This window comes from Gossypium arboreum, chromosome 12 (genome assembly GCF_025698485.1).
Source record: "Gossypium arboreum isolate Shixiya-1 chromosome 12, ASM2569848v2, whole genome shotgun sequence".
NCBI lineage: Eukaryota > Viridiplantae > Streptophyta > Magnoliopsida > Malvales > Malvaceae > Gossypium > Gossypium arboreum.
Window position 1 is genome coordinate 63,538,908 of NC_069081.1, and position 15,370 is coordinate 63,554,277.

The 15,370-nt window shown below is 30.8% G+C and overlaps 1 protein-coding gene across 3 annotated transcripts; it reads right to left on the minus strand.

The window, feature by feature from the left end:
* Nucleotides 1-579: 579 nt before the first annotated feature.
* On the minus strand, nucleotides 580-12,419 carry LOC108460461 (glucosidase 2 subunit beta). Of its 3 annotated transcripts, XM_017759962.2 has the most exons (6): nucleotides 12,094-12,419; nucleotides 11,908-12,021; nucleotides 11,263-11,358; nucleotides 10,505-10,687; nucleotides 1,339-1,462; nucleotides 580-805 (listed from the first exon to the last, which is right to left on the minus strand). In XM_017759962.2, exons 1-5 carry the CDS (start codon nucleotides 12,209-12,211, stop codon nucleotides 1,359-1,361), a joined length of 615 nt encoding a protein of 204 aa, XP_017615451.1. In that variant the 5' UTR covers nucleotides 12,212-12,419; the 3' UTR covers nucleotides 580-805; nucleotides 1,339-1,358. The 3 variants fall into 3 exon arrangements, with proteins under 3 accessions (XP_017615451.1, XP_017615450.1, XP_017615452.1); XM_017759961.2 differs by having other exon boundaries at nucleotides 580-1,462; XM_017759963.2 differs by lacking the exons at nucleotides 580-805; nucleotides 1,339-1,462 and adding an exon at nucleotides 8,348-8,758.
* Nucleotides 12,420-15,370: the final 2,951 nt, after the last annotated feature.

Here is a 15,370-nt window from a genome sequence, read left to right on the forward strand (position 1 = left end):
TTTTGAAAATTACTTTGATTTTTTGTAATTTTGTTAAAAGAGACCAATTTGCTTATTTTCAAAATTGACAGAGACCAAAATTGTATTTATACTAATCCGTTATTCAAATTCTTCAAGTTATTCAAATTGTAAAAATTTAACTTGACTCAAACTCAAAATTCGAAATTTCTTATTCAAGTTGACTTGAATAATTCGAATAACTCGATTTGATTAACTCAAAATTTAAATTTTTTTCGATTTTTCAAATCAAATTAAATTTTGCTTACCTAATTATGGACACAATTTTCACCAAAGGGTTTGATTGATATTTTCAAAAAAGTAAAAGAGCTTTTCATTTTTCACACGCTTTCATACTCTTAAACCTGAATTAAATACCTATATACTTTGCTTTTTATTCAATCATCGGGTTGAGGACTACAAATGCTATTTAAATGCTATTTCGAAGAAGGTTTTGCAATTAACATATGGTGAGTTGAAAATGAAAAAGGATAATATATATATATATATGATTTTGCTTTCGACCAAAATGTATTTGGTATCAAGTTCAGCGTCAAAAACAATTGGAAATGTGACTCCACCTTTTCTCCACTAACTTTTCTGGCAGCTTTACTTAATACAATGTTGATTGTCGAACGTATTCCAGGAGAGGAAATAAACAAAAAGTCACATTTCTACAAGAAAATTACAAAGATAACATACGATTTAACTTAGAAATAGATAAACGGTCGATTCGAAATGTGATTACAATCGCAGCTGGCAAGTTGTAGGCAATTACCGCAGCAACTTCAAACATGTAATCTCAATCCTTTACGTTGGGTGAATTACAATAGTTATGTTAGAAACAAAAAGAGACAGCGTCTCTAATCCTTCCTCAACCATAATCAAGTACATTTCCTATATATAAAGATTCACATCTACCGGTATAAAATTAAAATAATTTAACATATTTTTATAATTTTTCCATAATTAATATTTTAACAATCCAACCGTTGAAGTTATCAATATATTTAAACTAATCATGCATGTAATTTTTTAATCGATCGGTATCTTTATCATATTAATCTAAAATAGTGTCTATATTAATATATATTTAATGATTAAACTTTTTATACATAAAATAAATAATTAAATATTTTAATTTACTCCAATTAGATATATGATCTACATGAATGAAATATGAAATATAACGATTGGATCATTAAAATATTAATAGTATAAAAATTATAAAATGGTATAAAATCACTTGAGTTTTATTATGAAATAAGTGGATCCTTCCCCTATATATTAAAATGTAAAAAGTGAAAATTAGAGGACAAGGATATTCTAGAGTATTATTACCAAGCTAACGGTAGATTCCTTCATCTATGATGTCTTTTCTTAGACTTGACACGCTTATGAAATATCCATTTAACCACCAGAACACAACCAAGAGCCACCTCTGCTACTGTTATCATCTTCAACCCTAGATTCATCAGGTCCAACTTTGTCATTTAAAATGAGAAAAGCAAATCACATAAACAAATACAAGCACAATGAACGAGATTTATAAGCACACTACTTCTATGTTGGACTCATTCTTAATTTTCACCATCTAAATACAAGTACGTAAGGAAAGGAAGATTCATGAAGGTGCTATATATACTGCATTAATTACACATTTGGCATTCATTAAGCAAATGAAAAATCTCGTTAATACTCTTGTCTTACTGGTTGTTTTTTACCATGTCATGCATATGTACATATGTGTGTCCGTTTATTCATTGTCTAGTTTACTACCTCAACTATAATAAATTTGAAGAATTGACAACCAAAGTTTGAAAATTAACAATTATGTATCAAACTTTGCTTTTCATAAGACAATAAGAATGCACCACTTCTAAATATGCCACCTGATTTTACATTTTTTCTCCTTTCTAAAATGATTACAAATATGGAAAATTAAAAACATTCTTCCTCTCAAATCTTTAGTTTCAAAATTAAGAAAATTGAAAAATAAAATAAAATTATTTTATTAGTTTTCTAAATTAATAAAATATGAAAAAATTTATTGTAGTTCTATAAATTAAAGTTTTAAAAAAGAAAAAGAACAAAAAAACTTTTTTCTTCTTTTAAACAGAACAAAGTGCGATTGGAGAATTAAAGGAAAAAGAGGAAGCAAAGATAAGGGGACGACCAACCAACCACTAATTTGACCAAATTGAGGTAGATTATTACCAATCTACCCGAATGGAGGTAAACCATTGTGACATGAGAAGAATTAAAAGAAAAGAAAGCGGAAAAAGAGTATGGAGAAAAGATTGAAATTCTGAAAATTTTGGGTAATAGTCAATTGACTGGCCCATACACACAGAATGCAACAAATCCAATCAATATTATCAACAGTGTAGGCACAGTGTTACTGCAAGCATAACGGTGTCAATTTGTAAGATAGTTATACAATGAAACATTTAGGGAAATACTCCAAGGATTGTTCTTCCAAGGGAATTGCTGAGAAAACAGTGCTAATCGATTAAACTACAAGGCAATTACTAGTCTAATTGGTTTAAGGATCATTATTGCAATTTGATTAGGAATCATTAAACAACTAATCTATCTTACCAATTAAAGAAACAAACCTAGACTCCCTCTTTCTTATCTTAGACTAGGCAAATAATCAAGACAATAGTCAATTGGTCAATTAATTATTTACAAAACTACATGCATGTCCCGATTACATTGATTAACACTCTTAAGTAGAAACTTCCTCTCGATCTCATCCTAATATAAAAATTACCACCTAAGATCTCCTACCGATCTCACCTAGTTAATAAATCACCTCTCGATTTCACTATTCAACAGAATTATACCAAAATTTACACAATAGAATCTCCACTCAATCTAAATCTTCCACTAGAAGCGTCAATTCTAATATACTAAGCAATTTGATATAATTGAACAAGCAATTAACCAAGATAATGCATATCAACTTAGATTAACAATTAGCATCATAATCAACCGTCAAGAAATTTAAAACAAGATAAGTTCAAAATGCAAGCAACCATTCTAACATTCAATCAATAAAAGATGAACAAGAACCAAAGTTAAAAATGCTCATTCGTAAAGAAGAATCTAATTCAAAGCTGAAGCTTGCTTGATCTTCTATTAACATAGCCTTCAACAAAAGAAAAAATGAAAAAGCTCAAAATGACACAAAAATGCCCTTAGTCGTCTAGGGGGCAAGGGTGTAGAATTTTATTTATCTTGTGATTTTAATTATTTGTCTCAATTTTTTTGTTGTACATAAATTATATGATCATGGTATTAGCTTGCGTGGATGCATAGAATAAAATTGAAGCAAGAGTGTGTGAATTTGGTATGTGCATGTGTCACAAAACTAAATCTTTCTTCTCACAATCCGTGCAACATTAAACAATTTTTTCACTTCAAATGTGCTGAAGCCAACCTTACTCTTGCAAAGTGAAGATTCTTGCAAAATTCCTTTAAGGCACCGAAATATTGCAAAAATAATCTTTAAAAAAACTCGAAAGAGCATAATAGCCACAGAAAAACAATGCATACAAGGTGTTTTAATAAATGCTCTTAATATATTCTTTAACTCAAAGAATACAATATAATAGATACAATAGATTATTACAAAGGAGTAGGGAAACTCTATTTATAGTTGAGCTTCCCAAAATTGACAGTATAGATTGAGTTACATCAATGAACGAAATTGAAGTTTATCTGCAATTAAGGGATTTACACAATCTCCAAAATTACAAAATCAAATCTTATTAGATTATAAAATCTTCTAAGATTAGTTTCGTTGTTTACCAAGGTAGCCCTACTTTCCCATAACTGCTTCGCTGGGCCACTTTAAGTGGATGGACTTCGTCACTTATTCTTCGAATTAGGTAAGTTCCTATGGGTCAAATGAGCCTCATTTAATATGTAAATCTCCATAAAACACTTTTATCGCAATGGTCACGGACTTTGAACCGAGGCTCGTGACATTCTCCCCCTCCCTTGTTGCTTCAAGGTGAACAACGCAAGTACAAACTTATGGTCCCTTAATAATGGATGCTTAAGACATATGACCGGTGACAATAGTCATTTTATCAAATTGAAGTTAAAAAATGGAAAAAAAGTTACATTTGGTGACAATTCCAAAAGACAAATAGAAATAATCGACTCTATGTATAAAAACTCTTAATCTTTATTGAAAATGTTTTGTATGTCAATGGTCTTAAGCAATGCCAATGAATATTCGATCACTCAATAGATGAGTACAACTGAGGGAAAAACCTTTATTTATTGTTGAGCTCCCCTAGATCTAACAGTACATTTTAAATTACATTAACAATTGAGATCAAAATCTATCTAAAAGCTGAGAGTCCTAAGGAATTTAAATACTATATACTTTTATCCCTCAAGAGAACAAACATTCACCATGGTAACTCTAAGCTTCAAGTAGATAGTCTTCTTTATGTGTTCCATGAATCGAACCAGTTTAAGTGAGTTAAATGAGCTTTATTTAACAATTGATCTCATTAGGCGACTTTATGAGCTTTAGCCAAGAACTTTGATTCGCGACCCATGACATTAAAACAAGCTTGAACAGTTATAATTAAATCACAACTTTGTATTTAACCTTTATCTTTCTCTTATTATGTGAAATGCTATTAATGACTTTCCACATTCCAAAATAAAAAGAAACATATAAGCTATTAAATTAAATTAATTCATAAAACTCGTCTCTTTCTCTACTCTTGGGCCTCTACTTTAGTTTTCCTCTCTCCCTCCCTCACTCCCTTTGTTATATTAGAGTTTAATAAAAAACTCTAAACTTTCTGCTCTTAAGTCTCTTCTCAATAGCTAACTCTTATAAAATACAATCTCAACTATTTTTGTCTTTAACCCATTCTCACCCATACCCGACATGTTTCGAAAATAAGAAAAACCTTAAGAGTGACTCAATTCATGTTCTAATGTGTTGAATTGATGAGTGCATGTTCATTTCTTACTCTTAAAAACTATTTTCTGATAGTTTTCACTCTCTTTGTTGTGTATAGTTTTCATTTTCCTCCTAAGGAATGGTAATTTAATGCATACAGCACACCGTTATTCCCACTTTTTTTACGGTCACTATTGGTCGATAATGGTGTAAAATATTTTTACATCGTTATTGAAGAGACCAGTTGTGGTGGATAATGGTGCTACCGCGAAATAGCGACTATTGTACCGCTTTTTGAAACCCTTCGATATAGATATTAAGAGTTTATTTAGAGCCCTTGCTTTAAACTTAGCTTATAAGTCTTTTAAACAAAGAAATAAACCTATGTAACCTTTATTTGAGAGGTTAATTGATAACAACAAAATTAACTCAGAGTTTATTCCAATATTCAGAGGTTTAAGATTCTCTCTTAAAAGTCTAAGATTTGATATTCCCTTTTACAAGTTCCACTTGTTCAATATAAGTCATTCATGCGAAAAAAAAAAAAAAGACAAGAGGAAAAGCCCCACTAAGAAAAACAATTTTCTTACAAATCATCTAGTAGCTCGAGACTATAACACTATAAAGTGTCACGAGGGTAAAATTTTAATTTCACAATCCGTGCAGCCTTAGACAATTTCTTTATTTCAAATCCGCCTAAATCAGCTTAGTACTCGAAAAGTGAACGCATAGTAGAAATTATTCAAAGCACCGAAAATAAAACAAAACAACTTCAAGATTAAAAAGAACAAATCAAACAGAAAATTCATAAGAAAGCAACACTAATAAGGTGTTTAAGTAAATACTCTCAAAATATTTTCACTAACTCTGAATAAAGTACAATGGGATGATTACAAAAGAGAGGAAGGCCTCTATTTATAGTTGAGCCCACCAAATTCAACGATACAGTTTACTTTACATCAACGGTCGAGATTAAAGTCAATCTACAATTGAGATTCTTAAATGATTTACACGATTCCCTAATATTACAAAAACAAATCTTCTAAAAATACAAATCTTCTAAACTTAGTTTCCATATTTATCATGGCAACTTTAATTTTCCTCAAGTGCTTCACTATTTCACCAATATTTCAAGTAAATGGGTTTCTCTACATGTTCTACAAATCGAACTAGTTCAAGTGAGTAAAACGATGTCCATTTAATCAATTGACATCCATGAGACGTTCTGTGCGCATTTATCACGAACTTTGATTCGCGATCCATGACACAAGTACGCATAAGGGTAGGAATGAAGAGTTGGTACAAGAAATTGGAACATTGTTATGAATGCCTTAAATGACCAAACTTAAAAGTAAATGGAAAGATAAATAACTTTATTTTTACAATGTTCTTAATTAGAATAATTTATTAAGGAAGCAATTTTTATAACTAAAATATTTAAATTTAATTTCGTTAACTATAATTTTTTAGTCTACAAAATAAAATCCTATGTAACCTCAATTTAAGGGAGAATTCTAGTAAAAAAAATAAGATAAAAATTATTCTGAAATTTAAGACTCTTTCCAACAAATCTAAGGTTAACAACTCCCTTTGACAAGTTACATGTAATATTAATCATGGATTATTCATGAGGTAGGAACCAAAACAAGGCTAAAGCTTCATCAATCAAAATAGCTTTTTCTATGAATCCCTTGATGACATGATCCCATAGTTGTTGAAACCGAAAAGGACCAATCAATCGAACCAATTGGACTAAGAATTGGTTGATACATCAATTCGGACAAAACGGTTAATAATAGCATATTCATTTTGCATATTTTACATGCTCAAATCAACTTGTTCTTAAATTAATTCCTGCTAATTGATGAATTTTATATTTAAATCTTCTCAAGAATAAAATTCAGATACTTTAATGCAAAAAACAAACAGAAAAGAATACAATTGGAACATGAACAATTGAAAAGGTTAAATTTGAATTCACTTGAAATTGAATAAAATTATTTTTTTCCCTTCCAATTTCATGCGTATACTGTCATTCCATTTCCATTTTCTTATTTCTTTATAAAATTGTTCAATTATTTTTAAAGTCTCTTCCCTTTTCATCTATCACCATTTCTATTTAAACCATTTTCATAAACCAACAAAAGTATGATTAATTTCATGCTTCACTAAATCTCTACTTAGCTTTAGACTGATATTCTTTCCGATCAAGAATTGTGAGAAATGTATCCGCACTAAAAATCTATCATAACGGTATTTATCATCTCTTCGGAATATCGAGATTGACAAATTCATCCATTAAAGTTAACTCAATTTTAACACAAAGTGCACATTGAGTTAGAGTCGTTTTAGCGTACAGTTGGAAAGACGAGTCAATCGTGTTGTATTCAGATTCCCGTTGACAAATTGACATATCCTGGCGAGGTCATACTAGTGAGATTCTCATCAAGGGAGAAAATAATCAGATTTAAACTTCCTACGCGGTTGAGCCTGTTAATCTGAGTTAGGTTCTTTAAAAAGCAAGGCTACCGAAGTCTTGAATCGCGAACGCGTGTATCGCGATTAGATAATCGGTAAAAGTTGGTTTGCAGGGCTTACTAAAATCAACTACGAGAGGAAAAATTTGTTGTTAGAACGTTCTTAGCCGCTATAACCGACTTATTTTTTAGAGGAAAAAACTCATTTTCAAATATTGATTCAGAGACCGAACTTCACCAAGTCTGGAGCTAAGGCTTTATAATTTTGTTTGCAAAATTCAAATTCATTTTCTAACTTACTTTTACTTTCAATTTCTTTAATTGCTTATTCTGCTATCTCAATTATTTAATTTTTAAACGTTTCCAAGTCCCTTAATTTATTTAATTTATATTTCAGCAAGTCTGTTTAGAGTCGTGGACACAACTATTTCCACGATTATCGAATCGACCAAAATTCTGTTCACAAGAAACACGAAAGTTGATTATAATATTTAATCCTTATGAATTGGACCATACTACTCTCTACTCTTTACTATTGTTTAGAGTTATTTTATTGTAGCAATTATTTTTAGTGGTTTCGATGCCCATCAGTTAAACTAGTTGGACAACAAACTACTCTAAACAAAATAAAAAGCCAGTTAGCCAACTGTTGAATCGTGTTTTATATTTTTTTAATATTTTTTTTATTTTTTTAAATTTTTTATGAATTATTTAATAATTTTTTTAATAGAAACTGAAAAAAACCAATGGCCTAACTATTTCAACCACTGAGCCACATATCCAATTCTAAAACCATGCCAAATCCATAACACGAGATCTTTAAAACTTGGTACCAAAACTAAACACCATGGGTGATTCCAATGCCAATGAGTTGAGGGCTTTTTTTAAGCAAGATTAATAAAATTTTAGTCACAAATAGCCACAAGCACCATAGAGATGGAGTCCAAATTGAATAATCAAATGCAACAACTATCACTACAATTGCAAGAATTTATTAGCTTCAACTAAAACCACAAAAAGGAGTCTAATGGGCATATTGACAACAATAACCAATAATGGAAGCCATTGTCATAGATCGAACAATCAACCAAAACCATTGGAAAGGTCCAAAATGGTATTGTAGTACACAAATATGGGTTCCCGCCTCTGATGGGTTAGAGAAGTTGTTGATTTGGTTACATCAATATGAGATTTTTTTTTCAACCAGCGAGCAACATAAATAGGCAAGGTTAGTTTGGTGGCTCTTCATACGATTATGATTAGAGAGAGCTAGAGAATCCAAATCTCACATGGATGAAATTTGAGGGATATTGCACTTTGAGATTTGGCCCACCATTACACAGTAACCCTAGAACAAGTTGAAATGGGCTAAAACAATTGAGTATAAACATCAATTTCAAGGGCTGTTGCCACATGCTAATATAGTGTGAGTGGACCATCAACTTGTTTTATGCAAGATTAACTAGTACGAAACCTAAGATGGCAAGAAAACATGTTTTTTTATATAAAACAAGAAGATAGTATCTTATATCAACTCTAATCAACTTTTTTTTATAAATTTACCATCTCTAATCAACTTATGACTAGCACCAATGATAATTGATTATTTTTTTTCCTACACCACCCTAATCAACTAGTGACTAACAACAACGATAATTGGATAACTCCCTAACACATGCCTAAATAACTTGTACTTAGTAATATGGGTAATGGGAAAACAAACAATGCGAATCACTCAACCTTGAAAAGAAAGGCTCACAAATTAAATTTATTAAACTAAAATCTCCATGCTTTACAATGACTAACCAAGTCAAATATTTATAAGCCAAAGTCCTATCCAATTCTAAGTAAATTAATCTATCTAATAAACCAATCAAAATTCAACTCTAAAACTTCTAATGAAAATAACTCTTAAATAAACTATCTTAACAAATCATAATTGAAGAGTTTTATTTACAATATATTTCTAATAATTAAATATAACTCTTTTAAATAATAAAAAACCTAAACTATGCTAAATATCTAGAGTTCTACTTAATACATATCATTAATGGACTTAGGCTTGATTCGTTGATGCAAAATCCTCCATACCTTGTTCAGGCAATGAATTTATCATGGGTCTTTGAGAAGAAACAACTAGCAAGAATGACAAGCATGTTAAGAGAACACTAACAGACGGACTTGAATACTAAAGGCATCAACATAGCAACAACATTTCCCCTTTTTGTTGCTTAAAACAACTCCAAGAATGATGGGTGGGTAATAGGTTTAACTCTAAATACTGCAACCCTTCCTTTTATTAAAAAGTTAACTCATGAAAAGATAGGTGAACAAAGAGAAAAGGATTCTTTGCTACAATTCTGACTAAACATACTAATTCGGGCACCAATAGAAAAAAAAATTATTTTGGTTAGAGATAAAGGATCCTAACAATGTTGTACAAAACCAAGACGAGAGTAGAAAAATTGAAATATCCTTGCAATCTTCCTTGTGATAACAGGCAAACAAATGAACAAACTATGCAATCTCGAGCTAGAGGACAAGTACTTTTTCCAAGACAAGTAATATTGGATGTCAAATGTCTTTGTGAAAAGCACCAAAGATGGAAAGAAGAGAAATAACTTTATTTTAGTGACATTCCTAATTAGAATAACTTATTTAGGAAGTATTTTATGGCAATTAAAAGTAAATTTTAGTTTCTTTAATTATAGTTTCTTATTCTCCAAGTTAATTTCAGTTTCTTAATCTATAAGAACAGAACCTTGCGTAAAATCTATTTAAGGGACCAATTCTAAATAATAAAATAATACAAAAATCATTTCAATTTATAGAGGTTTAAGAATCTATCTAACGAGTTCAAGATTAGGAGTGCCTTTTTGTGAGTTCCATATCTTATTAATCATAAGTTCTTCACGAGGTAGGAATTGAAAAGGACTAAAGCTTTATCAATCAAAGCAGGTTTTCCTGGGAATAGCCCAGTGACTCTTAGCCCTATCCATAACCCATGAACTTAACAAACAACCATTTGAAGTGAGAATTATTAGGCAAACAACCCATTCATGGCCAAAGTAGTGTCATAAGTTACGTTCAATACCTGCAAGAGTCTGAATCAAGTCTTCTAATTTAATTCCAATTTTCATTTCCTTCAATTTAGTAGAGTGCAGATGACTAGTTGTAGAAACATAATCTTCAGTTTTGTACTCGACATTACCACCCATGATACATGTGTTGGGACACAGGATGCTACCATCATACTCATCACTTCCATCACAACAATCTGAAAGATGAAGCATATATTTAAAAAAAAAAAAAAGGGGCAATTCTCGCCAACGATGATTTATATTAGGCTCAAAATCATAGAATTCAACACAACACTTAGTTCAAAATCTAACACGCAAAACCAAACCATGAAAATGACAAAAGTTTGAAGGAATGAAGACCTTAAATATGTTGTGAGGCAATAAGACTAGATAGTGGTCTAATGCTTTAATAACAAAGGGCATGGAGTTAGAAACCAGTTTTCAGTGGCAAAATCAGTCCTTTATAGGAAATAAAAAAGAATGAGAATAAAAGGCATGCAAAGATGCAATCCTAGGTATTCTTTCTTTGCCACATTAGATTACTAACTATTACGGCAGCATACACCACCATGGAACACCCCAAAAAAAAACCTCTCTCATTATGAAGACCCTTAGATACCCTAGTCCATGGAAAAAGAAACATTTCCTGAACCATTGCTAGTTTCCTTCTTGAAAAATCAATCCATGTTTAATAAAAGCAACTACTGCAACATTAAGTTGTAAGATCTTAAACAAAGATAAAAGAAAAATAACAGGTTCAAATAATACTCACCACAAAAATGATCATTAACTCGAGAAGAAAAAATGAACTGAGGTATACTTCCTACATTCCTACAATAAAATTTGCCTGCTGGGCAAGCTGAAGTCCCTGCACAAACAATAAAAGGCAGCCAATGGACTAAGCAAGTCAAAATAAAATATTAGAAAAGAAAAGGAATGTAGGAAGTATTTTATATCAAGTCCAAAAATGATGAAATTTTAATTATACCGCAAAGATAATATATTTAGTACACCAGTTGATAAAAGATCGACTCAAATTATGAACCTGAAAACCCATAAATTTTCAGCAAGCTTTCTGCACCATTTGAAAGAGAAACAGCAAAAAATAACTACGGGAAATACTAGTTACAGAATTGTTCATGGACCTACAGTTTCAGACCAAAATGATACATATATTTACAAGTTTGCATACACGGTTATTGCAGATCAGTTAACATAAAATATAGACTGGACTTGATATAAGTTTCGCCTTTGAACTAATCTTTAAAGGCCACATGCCCACTCAATAGGATTTTGTTTAAAACATATGACATTCAGAAGCAATTACAAATGTAGGGATGGAGGGGAACAAGGGGTCAAAGCCTAGAAGCTGAATTAACAGTAAAAGAATAGATTCGATTACAGTAGAAGAGAATACCAGGCTCATCGGTGCCGTCAAGGCAGTCACAGAAGTTATCGTTAAGACGGTCTCTGGTAAATGATTTGAACCCATCCTTACACTTGATAACCTCCGCAGCAAAATACTTGGCATCTATTCATTTATTAACAAATTCAATTAAATTAATAATAACAAAATGGTGAAATGAGTTTGGAAATTGGATACCTAATGGGTGGATACCGAGAGGAGATTTAGAAGAAGAAACAAGCAAAAGAAAAAAGGAGACGGCAGCAAAACAAACGGGGAAACTGTGTTTTAAACATAGCCACCGCCAGATCTGCATTTTTCCCCCTCTTCCTTTTCTGGAATACAAATTGTTCCATCAAATGGTTTCTGGGCTGTCTTTGTAGCCTCAATTCCTTTCGAGTCCTTCAGCCATGACTTGACCCAATAGTCAATGCCTTTCGGTTCCGGCTGGTTTTTCTTTCGATTTTAAATTTAATGCACTCTTTTTTTTCGATAATGCACTTTGTCTCATTGCATAATTTTATATATACGAATTAATATACTAATTTGATTAGAGAAATTATAATAATTTCTTCAATTGAAATAAAGAATATAGTTGAAAAGTATTTTTAGTTTTTATTTAAAAATTAATAAAAATTATCAATAAAACATAAAGTATTAACTTTATCACTAAACCAAATATTTATCTTAAATTATTTTGTATAATTTAATTTTATTATGAACACTTTACTACCTTCATCAATTATATGTATATATTATTACTATTATTTAAGCCTTTAATTAATTTGGTGTTATGAGTATTAAGAAAAAATTATTTTATACTTAAAATAAGTTATATTATTTTAGGGTATTTAATCTTTTATTTTTTAAAAATAATAAAAAGCGGTATATTATTGGATTTGAACTCATACTATTTATTTCAATAAAACATTAATTTTATCACTAAACCAAAGTTTTATTTTAAGTTATTTTGTACATTTTAATTTTATTATGCACATTTTATTAACTCTATCAATTGTATTTTTATACTATTATTTAAGCCTCTACCGAAGTGAGTGTCATGAGTCAATCAAATACTAACTCGATTAGAAAAATTACTAGAATATCCTTTCGTAATTAAAATAACTTATATTATTAAAGTTTATTTTAGTCTTTTTATTTTTTTAAAATCCAATAAAAACTATATGTTGTTGGATTTAAATTTGTGTTATTTACTTCAATAAAACATTAGCTTTGTCACTAACCAAAGCTATGTCTTAAATTATTTTGTAAATTTTAATTTTAAGGTAAACTATCCTGTTTTTTTTTTTCCTAGAAATAGGCCTGAAGGTCATTATCTCAATTAAAATGAATCAAGAATTACAAGTTGATGGATATCACTAGGACACTCCAATTTGAATGACAAGTTACAAGAGTTTTTCATCACCATACTGCAAAGTTTATCAACAACTCTATTTTTATCATGGCTAATCCACCTAACCTTAGCCTCGGAGAAAAGATAAATCATGCCTCTAATCTTAACAATACGATGGCCCAAAATTATAATGTCAACGTGGTATTTGCAGAGGCGATTAACAATACTAGCATAGTCAGACCTGAAAATAACATGATCAAAATTAAACGAGCGAGCCATAGAGATGCCCTTAACCAATGCATCAACCGCCACCCTATAACATCTTGAATTAGGGCCTAATCGGAACAGTGGTTTTGAGACCACAAATTCGATATAAGAAAATTTATTTTTATTATATTTTTATGGTCTATGATTTCACGGAATGATTTTGTGAAAATTTTGTTTGAAACTTTTGACGTTTGGGCACTCAATTTGGTCAAAAGGACTAAATTGTAAAAAGTGCAAAAGTTGAGTTCCACATGTTAGAAGTGTCCAATTGTTATGAGTTTTTAAATTGGAGGTCCTTAAATGGTAATTAGACCATTGGTTAATTTTTGGACAAAAATAGACATGAAATGGGTGAAATATTTTTAAGTTAGGGGCGTTTTGGTAATCTAATAATTAAAAAAATTAAAAAGGGAAAATAAGCCAAAATTGGCTATCATCTTCTCCATCCAACCAAAACTACCATGGACACCATAGCTAGGGTTTGGTTCAAGCTTCCAAGCTCATTTGTAAGTGATCCCAAGCCCCGTTTTTAATATTCTTTACATTTTTGAAGTCCTAGTAACATGATCTACTCATTTCTACCATTATTTTGAGCTAGGGTTTATGTTTAAAAATTTACCCATGAGTGACATGCTTTTATTTTGATGTATAATGGTAGAAAATGAGTGTTGGGTGTTAAATAAATGACTTTTACTAAGCGATTTTCGACGAAAACGTCCAAAATGACCGTTTTGTAAAAGATGTAGAAATGGTATAAAAGGGTGTTATGATGAGAATTGTAGTTTTCTATAGTAATGAAAGTGGTTCAAATAGGCCTATAGAATGATAAAATTGAATAAAAATTATTTTACGAGCCTAGGGGCAAAAGTGTAATTTCGACAAAATTTAGGGGCAAAAATGTAATTTTTCCAAAAAATGATTTTGGGTCCATTTGAATAATATGAGTCCTAAATAGGCTATTTTTGAAATGATAGATCAAGGAAATCGAGATTCAGACTTAAATCGAGAAAATACAAGTTTTGAACTAAAATGGAAATTTTGTCGTTTCCGTATTCGATGTAAGTTCGCGTGATTTAATAAGCATATTATTCATGTTATTATTGTTATACATGAAATATATCTTGCTATGATTGTATTGAATTTGACGTTAATGGACATTTGATGGAAATTGACATTTTAAATGAAATAAATAAGTTTGTATGAAAACTAGGTGATATGTTATTTTTATTGTATGGACTAATGCCCAAATAAACATGAAAATATGTTGAATTGAATGTACATTGCATGATCATCTATGCATATTGATATACTTGATGAAAAGAGAAAATTCCCGTTGAATAAAAAGGGATATTCGATGGATAAATCATTGTTTACATAACATGAGATCTTACATGTGTTGCAGAAAAGGGTTTAGCCCAGACGGATAATCCGTTTAAGGACTAAATTTAGCCTGGACTAGTGATTCAGATCCGAGCTTATGAGAGTGTATGTCATTGTAAGGGATTTAGCCTAGACTGGTAATCCCGACAACACTCTGTGAGTTATGATACGGGGGATTTAGCCTGGACTGGTAATCCCGCCGTAATGAGTAAGGTTCGCGGTAGTGCGTACTTGAAATGATCACTTGCATGACTTGACGATAAATGTGATATCCATCAAGATTCTGAGGAATTCAACGAGAATTAATATGGGAAATGGAATGGAAATACTGGAAATGATAAACTCATTTATGCTTAGATGATACTAGTATGATGTATATGATTGTCATGCTTGGATGAGTGGTTGTGCTAAGAGATAGCATAGGTACGTACTCGAAACCCATGAGCATGTGTTTTCCATGTGAAATGAAATGGA